The 11,834-nt window shown below is 50.4% G+C and overlaps 1 protein-coding gene across 3 annotated transcripts in view; it reads right to left on the reverse strand.

Moving 5' to 3' along the window:
- Positions 1-747: 747 nt before the first annotated feature.
- Adamts14 (ADAM metallopeptidase with thrombospondin type 1 motif 14) overlaps positions 748-11,834 on the reverse strand; it is an 86,653-nt gene continuing 75,566 nt past the window's right edge. For 2 of the 3 annotated variants that reach the window (XM_017799028.2, XM_029565151.1), the window contains exons 16-22: positions 10,003-10,166; positions 8,414-8,582; positions 7,878-8,010; positions 6,121-6,328; positions 4,033-4,156; positions 3,233-3,340; positions 748-1,602 (exon numbers count right to left, since the gene is read on the reverse strand). In XM_017799028.2, coding sequence (XP_017654517.2) covers positions 1,118-1,602; positions 3,233-3,340; positions 4,033-4,156; positions 6,121-6,328; positions 7,878-8,010; positions 8,414-8,582; positions 10,003-10,166 — 1,391 coding nt within the window. In that variant the 3' untranslated portion in view covers positions 748-1,117. The remainder of the gene's footprint in view (positions 1,603-3,232; positions 3,341-4,032; positions 4,157-6,120; positions 6,329-7,877; positions 8,011-8,413; positions 8,583-10,002; positions 10,167-11,834) is intronic. The other variant, XM_029565152.1, reaches the window with a different exon arrangement.

Genomic DNA, 11,834 nt, shown 5'->3' on the forward strand with positions numbered 1-11,834 from the left:
CCCAGGCCACATCTTCAGGGTCCAGCTGAGTGGATTCTCTGGTCCTTAGCCCTGACACCCTGTCTGATCCTCTGAGTATCACACTCTGGTTCAGCTCAAGCCAGAAGGGAGGACCCCAACTCCAGCAGGAGTGGGCTTTGGCAGAGAGTGATAACTGAGGAGTACAGCCTGGGAAGTGACATTTTCTCTGTGTCTGTTGGTCACCTTCCAGGCTGGACCTTCTTTAAGCCTCAGAGTGATGACTGAAGTTGCTGCTCCTGATCTGGCCAGTGGTCAAACTCCAGCTTGGAAACTTTTGGATATTGAGGCTATGGGGTCCAGAATATCTGGGCCTCTTTCTCTGGTGGGATGGGTGTATAGCTGGAGGCCAGTCTGTAATGTAGGATCATCAGAATTAGCAGAAGTGACATCTACAGGGGCAGAATACTGCTACAAAAGAGGCCCTCCAGCCAGCAAAGGTGAACTGGCCTCCATTCAGGAAGTACGAACAGCCTTCAGCTGATAAGAGCCAAGCCTCATCACCACATTCATCCTAGCCCCTTCCCTTCTGCCCTGGGAGCAGCCTCAGCTTCCTTGGCCCTGCTTTGCCTGTGTGTGTGTGTGTGTGTGTGTGTGTGTGTGTGTGTGTGTGTGGTGGAGATCAGAGAATAACTGTGAAATCTCTTCTCACCTTTGGGTTTGAGGATCAGCCTAAAGTTCTTGGCCTTGGGAGCAAGATCCTTTACTCACTGATCCATGCCATGTGCAGTGCTCCCTGGTAGGCAAAGTCATGGGAAGTAGGCAGCTCTGACAGGCCTCATGTGAGCTTCAGCCCTGCCCAGGGCCAGTGGCTATGGGAAAGGGCATTACTGACCCTAGGTCCTGGCAGGAGAGATCAAAGGGACCCCTGAGAGGTGGAGCATGGGCTCTGCTAGCTGAGGTATCTCCTGTTAGGGCGGTCCCTGATCTCTCTCTTCTTCCCACCCTGTCATGGGATAAAGAGCATCGCAGCCCCAAACAGAACAAGAGGGCAAATAATTTAAAAGGAAATCTGTGCAAGTTCCTGTCCCCGTGAGTGTCCACTGTGCTGGGGTCACCACATGCAGACTGTAAAGGTAACTGGCAGAAAGGGTTCAGGTCACAGGGGAGGTGGCAGAAGGCTGGTGTCCCTAGATCCTGGATCCTCCCTGGGCTGTCCTTGACCCTCAGAGGCTGACACAGCTGCTTGGGTCCAGCCCCAAGGTGGTCCCTGTGGGGTGACAGGAGAGGTACCCCAAAATGTTCTAGGGCTTGATGTCTGGGAGGTGAAGGGACTCTGAGTTACTAAGGAGTTCCTATCCAGTGGTCCTGGGAGCTGTGTGGGTTGGCCTTGCTGATGGTCTTCAGGTCCTGCTGGCCCCTTCATAGATTCCACAGCCTCTGGGGTGGCCTTCGGTTCTGGTGAGGGGCTTCCAGGAGTGGAGAAGGTAGGTAGTGAGGCCAGGTTGGGGTCCAGGCTGATCTTGGGGTCTGTCTTCTTGGTACAAGACTCACAACACAGTCGGTGGTAGCCAGGGATAGCACAGTATTGATCCAGCACCTCCATCTGGCAGAAGATGGACTTGTCCCCCATGCAGGGCTCTGCTGCACATACACCAAGGCAGGGGATTGTCTATCAGGAGGGGACACTGGCACACAAACCACACCTCTGCCCTGCCCCAGCAACCGTATGAATCCTTCCCCTGCTACTGTTAGACTCACCACTGAGGCCATAAGTCTGCTCGAGAGAACAGAGCTCTTCCATAGGGAAGAGGAACTAGGGTCCTCTTCCCAAGTGATCACCCACCACCCACAAAGAGTTGGCATCACGTGGAAAGTTGGTGGCAAGACCCCACACAGACTTACTGCACCAGAACCTTGGATTGCGGGGGGGAAGATCCAGCACTGCTTTAACAAACCTTCCCAGGGGTTTTAGTACATGGAAAAAAACAAGAACCTGCCTCATTTAGTTACATCCTTGGCTATGTGCTGTAATCACTTGGGGAGCTCTCCCTGGGGAGTTGGGGTGTGGCCTGGGCACTGGGGAAAAACTAAAGCATGAGAACCCTGCTCTAGGTGGAAGTTGGAGCCCCTGCCCCCATCCACCCAAAGGACTCTGATCCCTGAAGCCACAGTCAGGCTAAGGTCCATCCAGCTCATCAGATCAGCATCCCTCTAGTAGTCAGGGCACAGCTGGATCATTAACCCCCATCACACACTCCTCACTAAATCTCAATCAAACAAAATGATATTCAAGTGCTCTAAAAAGCCTCTGACTGGCCCAGGCAGAGCTCATTAGGCAGAATGTGATGGCAAGAGCAAAGCTTTGGACTAATTTTTGCCTGAGACAGTTGGGAGTAAGGAGTGGTGCGCAGGCTTAAAACAGATCAGAGAAAAATGCAAGCCAGTGGCCACTAGATGGTGCCAAAGTTCCAAGACCAGAATCAGAGCTTAGCCTTGGTTTTTAGAAGAAAAGGGAAATTCAGGAACTAGCATAGCAGTCAAAGGGTTTGCACTAGATCACACCGTTACCTAATCCTCTTCCTAGAATTGAGGTCTGATCATTCTGCAACCCATCTTTCCAGACCCTGGTTTATGAGAGAATTCTGGATCCTAGGAAGGGAGCGAGCTTCCATATAGCAGGTACAGTGTAAGTCTTTATTCACAGATGGATGAAGGAAGAGACCACAGGATAAACTGTGGGGCTCCTGGTTGGGAGGTGAGGAGAAATTGCTATTCCCCCTGTGATGTGAGCTCTCTGCCTGTCTGAGGGAAGATACACACTCCCATGTTCACTTTTCTCAGTGGTCCTGGGAAGGCAGCTCAGATCTATAACTGCAGATTCCAAAAGTGCACAACCAAATAGTATTTAGAATTCAGAATTCTGGGGTCAGAGAATAGTGTTTTGTATATTTATAGTACAGGATACCTTCTGGGCAATGGGACATCACCTTGTCACCAAGCATGGCAGTGTCTATAATAGAAGCCTACGTGAGTGCTTGTTTAGTCTAGGCCAGGTTTTGCCATTATAGTATAGTAGTGCCAAAGTTAGGAACAAAGCTCTTAGGGTTGAGTGTTCAGGAATCACAGAAGCAATCACAGACCAAAACAGCATCATTCACACTCTCTGAGGCCACCTAGATGGGTTCAGACTGGGTCTTCCCCACAGGCATGCCTGGGTCCTCTGGAACCCCTGAAATGCTGGGAGAGGGAAAGGGCCCATGATCATTCTTACTTGCTGAGATCTTGTTCGTGGGAGGCAGGGATCCAGACTTTGGTTCCCACTGGCCCTCTGTGGTCACAGGGTACCAGATATCAGCCTTCACTGTGGAGTTCTGGGCATCTGTGAGCAGAGAGGCAGATACAGTTCAAGGGGGGCAATCCCCTACCCAAAATGCTAGGGACCAGAAGCCCTCCAGTTTTTACTTTTTCCCCCAAATTTTTGAATATTTGCATAACCTAATAAGGAATCTTGGCGATGGGACTCAAATCTAAACATGAGGTTCATTTGTTGTTGGTTTTTTTTTCATTACGTTTATTTTTATTTTATTGTGTGTGAGTGTGAGGTCAGAGGACAACTGGCAGAAGTCAGTGGTCTCTTTCCGCATTGTGGGTCTCGGGGATCGAACTCAGGCCATCAGGCTTCGGAACAAGCACCTTTATCACAGGCCCCATTTGTTTCTTGTACACATAATGTGAAGGTAATTTTGTTCAATGTTTTAAATATTTGGGGGAATGAAATGAAGTTTGCGTATCAGAGTGGAAGTGACTAGGAGGGTTCTTCCCTCAGGGATGCTGGCTGACTGTGTGGTAGTGCATTTTGATCACAACTTGTGCTGTAACATCAGAGGCAGAATCTTCTACTTGTGGCATCGTGTCACCATTCCAAAAGTTCTGGATTTGGGAACATTTTGGATTTGGGTTTAAGGATGTTGAACCTATCTTTGTAATTTCTAAGAACAAGGATGCAAGATAAGGCTGGTGAATTGTCAAAGCCAGAGGAGCTGTCCAGGCCTTCCCATCCCATCTGCTCACCTCCGCAGGCAGGCAAGCTGCAGAACTGCACAGTGTCTGGCTTGTCCCCCTCACACTGCCCAAGAGTGATGGTCCGGCACACCACCTGCCGCTGCTGGATGCCTTCTCCACAGGTGGCAGAGCACTGTGTGGGAGCAGGAGGGACAAAGGCCACAATGCCCAGAGCAGAGTAGGTAGAGGGAGAAACAGGGGACAGGCCAGTGAGTTCAAGGACAAATGAATACCAAGGAGAAGTGCCAAGGACTTCACTGGATCAGGTGGGCATGCAAGGCCTGCAGCCTCACCAGGACACCTCCACCATCAGAGACAGTGTTTAGAGCTGCTGCCCATGCTCAGAGGACCCTAGATCTTTCCACAATCTGAATTGTGAACACCTGTCTCAGGAGGGGACTTCTGGGACCCCATTCCATTCACTGCCTCCAGTATTCACTGTGTCTGGTCTGCACCTGATTCTTAAATATATTCTGTGAATCACATTGGCAAGTTCCTCTGTTGTGACTAGCATATGTGACCTGTGATTACAGGAGCCAGGATTGTGGCACTTGCTCCCCACTGGCTCAGTTTCCAATTCTGTAAACGAGGAGAGCTGGGGAACAGCTTCTTACTGGGGCATTTGATGATCTTGGCACTTGGTTTACTCAACATTGGCTTGCAGGGGTGTACTCACAAGGTCTTCTCAGGAGGGACCGTTTCTCAAGAGCAGTAGGCATACTGGGGGAAGTGTCACTCCAGGGCAGAAGGCAATCAGACTACTGTGTGACACTACAAGTGTCACAGAGCCAAAGGGAACCAGGAGACAAATGACTCATCCTTCCAGAATAAGTAATTATAGACTACAGCGGCCAGCTGTTGCACATCTGCTGGTCTTACAAGGAACTGCATCTTCCACTGACTGTCACTTCACTTAGCATTATCCCTGGGAGCCTCAAGGATCAGCAATCTTTCTCTTTGATGTTAAAGCAAATGAAGCTGTATGCTACAGGGAAAGATTTAAATCTGCATGAGTTGAGTGGCGATGGTTGCCATTTATTGATTCCACTATTTTTGTGGTGTCAAGGATGAAACCTGGGGCCTTCCGTAGGCTGGGCAAGTACACTACCACTGTGCCCTTAGCCCAAAGTGGGAATTTCTGGGCCTTTAAAAAATCCTCTATTATGGGTTGGAGCAATGACTCAGAGGTTAAGAGCACTGGCTGCTCTTGCAGAGGACCCAGGCTCTATTCCCGGCACCCACATTTCAAACTCCAGTTCCAGGGGACCCAATGCCATCTTCTGATCTCCATGGGTACTGCATGACACGGGTGCATTTATACACATGTAGGCAATACACTCCTACACATTAAAAAAAAATCCTCTATTATGGGCCAACCAGATGGCTCAGCTGGTCAAGGCACTTGCTGCCAAGCCTGAGGTCCTGAGTTCTATTCTTGGGACTCACACAGTGGAAGGAGAGAACCAGTCCCATTAGTTGTCCTCTGACCTCCACACATATGTTGTAATACACATACAAACATATATTCACAATAAATAACATGTAAAAAATTTTAAAGCCTCAATCCTGCTTTGTTTCAAGCAGGCCCTCCCTGACAAGTTCCATCCTTGTCCTTGGTCACATCCTGTCACCCATGCAAGCCAGGCTGTGATGTGTAACTGCTCCATCTGTCACTGGTCTGCTTGCCTGTTGTGGCTCCCTCAATGAACTATAAGCCCCATGAGAGCAAGCACCTGCCTGTCTGGGGATGCTGGGCTCCTTGCATTCCCTGGGCAATGCATGGCATACAGTTGTTGCTCGGTAATAATTTCTGGAACATAAAAATGTGCCTTAGTTTGCTCCTCTGGGACATGGGGACACGGACCCATGCCTCCTGTGTCATGTGAAGCTTAAAGGAGAGAAAAATGACCACAGAGCCTAATGTAGAGCCATCATGCACAATGTACCAGGAGACTGTTCTACTTTTACTTTCTTCTGAGAAAAACCAGATTAATGTGAGCCCAGAAACTGCCCACAGGCACAGCAGAACCCCCTTAAAACCTCCCCTACCCAGTCCCACTTCTGTTCCATGTGTTTCCCCTCCACATAGTCACTCACCTGGGACCAAGCTCCTGTCCGCCACTGGGCAGGGCAAGGCACACGGAGGCAGGGCCTCCTGGCTTCTGGCCGGTCACTGAGGCAAGCCTTGGCTGGCATGGCCTTGTGGGTGCCATTAGAGAGGAGCAGCAGACACTGCACACCCCGAGTCTGCACCCCCAGTTTCCCACAGCTCCGGCTGCAGGTACCCCACTCCTCTGCTACCCACCTGGAGACAGACAGGACAGAGGTGGAGGGGAGTAAAACCACAGGAATGCTTCCTCTTGTGGCTGCCTCCCACCCAGATGGCCACAGGCAGGAGCCAGAGGTAGGAGGTGGGCATGTGCTTCAGAATGTTTAGGATAGGACAGGTGTCCACACAGCTCTGCAATTGCCTGAGGTGGCCTCAGGGGGGTCACTAGTCTCTCCTGCTGTTTTTTCAGGTGGGAGACACAGGGTGGCCCCTAAGTGTCCTTAGGCAATCTGTTAACCCCACTAAGCTTCAGTTTCCCCATCTTTACATGAGGATTGTTTTAGTGCCCTGTACATAGCTGAATGAGTATGCAGAGCCTGCCTTGGGTACTGAGACTCAGAAGCACCTCAAACACACTGAAGCTGCACTTTCATAGGTGCTCCTCTGGGGGAGACAAGAGTCCTATTAGGACCACTGTCATCACCTGCAGGCTTCAGCACCTACAGCACCACAGGGGATCTGGAAGCATCTCTGCCAGTGTGATAAGGGTGGAGGAAAGGCAGCCCCAAATTCTTGCCTTTTAACAAACTGGGACAATCCTTTTCTCTAAAGAGCAAACCTTGCCAGGTATGGTGGTATATGCCTGTAATCTCAGTAATGGGAGGCTGAAACTGAAGGATTCTTAAGAGTTGCTGGGCTATAGAGTCTGTCCCAGAAAAAGAAGAGGAGGAAGAGGAAGGGGGCAGGGGCAGGGAGGGGGAGAAAGCCATCCCAGGATCTTGGACAGTTAGCCCTGCATGCATGCCTCATGATCACAGATGTGGAAAGTCCTGTCAATGAGTGTAAAATCACAAGCAGAGGGGACGCACAGACAGAGGAGAGGACACTATGTCACAGTCTGGCTGGGCACCAGGTGAGCACAGCATACTAGTGCTGGCTATCAGCACCCACCCCGGCACCTGATCACATGCCTGACCCTGGAGATCCCCTAAGATCCAAGATGCCATGTCCCCAGCCGGGGTGGAGGAAGCCCTCTGTAGTTCCCTACCAGGCAGCTATCTCCACCTCTTTGGAGGTCCTGGGTGGGTACACCACGGATTGAGGGGCCAGCTCTTAAGTTCTCAAGTCTTTCCCTGCAAGCCCTTCTGAATAATCCCCAAAACCTAACCTTGTACCCAGAACAGCCTGTGTCTTCAGGCTAGGGAATCTCAACCAGGGGCTAGACCATGCTGGGGGTTGGAGGGCCAGATGCCCCTGGACTCCTGGTGACCAAGTAGGGAGGAGGTGGTGGCCAGTATCCCAGCCTGGAGACTGCTACTGAGCCATGTGCATCAGCAACAGAGAGCTGAGCCCCTGTCTGTGAAAGAATGCTGGGTGATGCAATGTGGGTGACACCTTCTCTCTAGGAGTGGGAATTGGTCATGCAAAAACTCAGCATGGACAGCCAGCTATGGAGGGCAGTCACAGCACCTACTTTAAGCTGCCCTTTGCTCCGAGGATCTGTGAGCTTGCTGCATGAGGCAGCATTGGGGACACAGGTTCAGCTAGAGGCAGGGGCCAGGCCCTGTTCCTCTGGGGCACTCACACGGGCTGGGGACATGGGTGCTGGTTGCAACGCCGACGGATGGGCTTGGGCCTCTTCTTGTGGTCACACAGGTGCCGCTGTACCATGTGATGGTCCCTGCGGCGCCGGCAGCCATATTTGGTGAACTGGATTCCTGTGAAGGTCAGGCTGCTGTGGTCCAGCTGTAGGCCTCCTGCTCTGTCCCTGTGTTCTGGGGAACTACTTTCTGGAGAGCCCTAGAACTCTCTCCTGCCTCAGTAACTTCTGCAGGATACCTTGCTTCATCAGCACTGATGGGGAAGTAGCTTTGTACAGCCTCTCTCCCAGTGGGTGATCTCTTATAGGCAGAGGGTCTGCCCTGCAGTCTGCTTTTGAGAACTCAGCTCTACCCAAGGCCCTGTCCACAACAGCTTCTAGGCACTGAGTATCTTCAAAGAAAATCGAGACATGAACAGGGCTACACTGAATGGAGACACTTCCCCTCGACTCCTCCTCAGAGACTCTGTCTGTCCCCTTTCTCTCCCCACAAGAAACTGGAGGGCCAGGACAGCCAGTACCTCCTCCGCAGGCCTTGGTACAGGGAGCCCAGCTCTTGAGTGCCCACTCGTAGGTGTCTGTCTCCTCAAGGAGGACATTATTGCTCCCGATGATGGGCAGCAGGTCCTCATGGATGATGTACTTGTAGGCCAGGCTGCCACGGGGGCCACCCTCAGCAGGGGGAAGCACCTGAGGGGAGGCAAGGAGGAGGTAGGATAGGACTGAGAGAGGCATAGGGCTAGCAGGGTTCCAGGAAAAGAACCAGGGTCCAGGAATACAGAATGGACCAGGCAGAGATGGCTAGGGTGGGTGGGGTGATAGAATGTGTGAACTGCAAGAGAGCCATAAGCCTCATTAGGGAAGCTGTAAAACCATAAATGCCTTAAAGTGGCCAACTGGCCCTAAATTGGCAGGCTGACCTTGCTCAAGCCTTATCAACTGGTCATTCCCAGGACTGAAGAAAACTGTTCATGGAGACAACCTGTCTCTTTTAGTGCCCTATGGCTTGCCTGCCCTGCCTCAGAAAATAATCTTGGGAGAAATGCTTTCAATCACCCAAGGACACCAGATCCTGGCACCAAGTAAACTCTTGCAGCTGTGATCAGTAGAATTCCTGTATAAACCCAAACCCCCCTTTTATTGAATGTAGATGCCTTCTCCCTTCAGAAAGGCTTCCGCCCTTCGCTATGCTACCTGAATAAAGGACACATTCTTTGCCTGTTGCAGGTCTGACTCTGGTTTTTTGGGTTTGTTTGTTGGTTTTTTTTTTTTTTTTTTTTTTTTTTTTTTTTTTTTATGAGACAGGATCTTCCTGTAGCCCCAGCTAGCCTGGAACTCACTATGTAGTCACAGAGATCCATCTGCCTCTTCCTCCCAAGTGCTGGGATTTAAGGCGTGTGCCACTACACCCAGCCTTGGTTCTTATTTCTAAACTCCAAATTCCTTCTCCTCTGCTTGCCTTAATCTAACATGGGGCACATATAAACTCCCCACTTCACAGACTAAGCATTTGCTGTGTGTCAAGCCCAAGAGCAGATGGTATCAGGCCACAAGCAGTTTCCCTTTCCATAAACCCATGATCTAAGGAGGTCAGGTCAAGTGTCCCTGAGTCTTTTAGATTCCACACTTCCTGACTTCAGATGGTCACCGTGTACAGCAACCTAGCAGTCTTAAAATTCTTAAATTACCCTTCCCCTCCTCCTCCACTTCCTCCAAAAGATCTCATAGGTCAGTTTTCTGACTTAACAATTCCTATTCCACAAGTCCTGACCCAAGTGTAGGAAGGGGGTATCAGCAGCAATGAGTCCCAGTCAGGATAATGACCCTGTCCCCTTCTTAGAGGCTGGCACCACCATAACATATCCCCAGGACAGCTGCCTTAAAGGCTCAAAAAAAGCTACTTTAGGACTCATACATCACCATACACCCAGGAAGCAGCCCTGCCCCTGCCAGCTGACTCCTCTAGGCCCCATTTGCCACCCTTTGTGAAGAATGTAGAACCAGTGCATGTGGCCCCTGGATCTAAGAGCGAGGAGACAACTTTTTTCTTTTCTCCTCTCTCCACCTTAGCAGCTTTCTACCACAAAGAGCTTCAGGAAAGGGAGCTCACCAGGATGGTGATGGCTTCAGGCAGGGGCCCGCTGGTCTTGAGGCTGTCCTTGGTGTCCTCTGCTGTGTGTTCCCACTCCAGGCCCAGTGCCGTGAAAGTCCTGCTCGAGGTTTCCTTGCCCTTAGGGTTGAGGATGAAGCTGCCGGTCACCTGGTTCTTCACCGCTGATCAGGAGAGAAGGTCAGAGATTTCTACTCCCCTCTCTAGGGGCCTGTGACTCTGACAATCAAGGCCTTCCTCCGTCTGCCTGCCACTCCTCCCGAGCCCTCCCTTTAGGGCCACAAAGGATCCCTATGCACGTGTGTGCTGCTTCTGGGTCCAGGTGTGTGCCACTACTCCTGCCTTACCACCTCTCCCCTTCTCCACTAATTGCTGTCTACATTGCAGCTTAGTTTAGCCTTCTCCAGGAAACCCCCCTGGATTTCCCAGACATTGGGATGCTGCCCTCTCTGCAGGTTCTACATCAGAGCACAGAGCAAAGAAGGGAAACTAGTCCTGGGGAAGTTACCTAGTCCCAGTGCAGCCTCTGGGTGAACAAGTAAAACTGATCGCTGGAGCCAACACACAGGGCTCCTGGACCAGATGGCTCTCTGACTCTCACAGTATCCCCAACACACACACACACACACACACACACACACACACACACACACACACACACTGTATACATATGCACAGATAGCACACATATATACACACACAACATATACATACACACACTTCACATAGACATACTACACATACATATACACACATACACACACAAAAAGCTCCTGAGGTATGAAAGAGGTTCATGTATATGATGCCTCAGTGGCCTGTGCTGTGCACCTGGTGTAGCCATTGTGGTCACAGAACTCTGCACATTGCACCCAGAAGTCTACAGCACATCTCTATCTTGGGGCTCTTGCTTGGCACAGAATGGGAGATTTTTAAAAACCAGTACAGCCAGACACGGTGGTACATGCCTATAATCCCAGCACTAGGGAGGCTGAGGTGAAAGGATCCCTAAAAGTTCAAGGCCAGCCTAGGCTGCATGGAGAACTGTCTCTTGACTTCCCTACCCACAAAGGGCTAGAGATGTAGCTCAGTAGTAAAGCACTTGCCTGGCATGTGCAAGGCCCTGAGTTTGAGTCCCATAAACTATCCATAAATTTCTACCCTTCAAGTCCCTGTTGGTGACTACTGGTAGCTTGTTACTGAGAGGCCAGGTGACAGGCACAGACATTGGGCATAGCTTTGGTCACCCTAGAGCATGAAAAAAGGTAGAGAGTGATTGAGGAAGATGCCTGACACAGACCTCTGGCCTTTAAACACATGTGTACACATACACAAATATGTACACATGCATATCACACACACACACACACACACACACACACACACACACACACACAAAATAGAGCCCCAAAGTAGATTAAATTTAAAATTCAAGTTAAGGGCCAGCAAGATGGTTCAGCAGGTAAAGGTGCCACCATGGTTGAGGAAGGGCTGCAGTCTGGGATCCTACCCTGGGAGAGGGTAGAGAACAGGAACCCTGGGGTGTCAGGGAGAGAGGCTTTTCAGAGTCCTGGACATCTAGCTTAAATCAAAACCCATCTTTTTGTTGTCTGCAAGAAACTCATCTCACTTTCAAGGACAGACACTATCTCAAAGTGAAAGGATGGAACAAAATATACCAAGCAAATGGCACTAAGAAAAAAGCAGGCGTAGCAATCCTAATATCGGACAAAATAGACTTTAAACTGAAACTAACCAGAAAAGACAAAGAGGGCTATTTCATTTTGATCAAAGGAACAATCAATCAAGAAGATATTACAATCATGAACATATAT

The sequence above is a fragment of the Nannospalax galili genome, unplaced genomic scaffold, assembly GCF_000622305.1.
Source record: "Nannospalax galili isolate Female #2095 unplaced genomic scaffold, S.galili_v1.0 scaffold1437, whole genome shotgun sequence".
NCBI lineage: Eukaryota > Metazoa > Chordata > Mammalia > Rodentia > Spalacidae > Nannospalax > Nannospalax galili.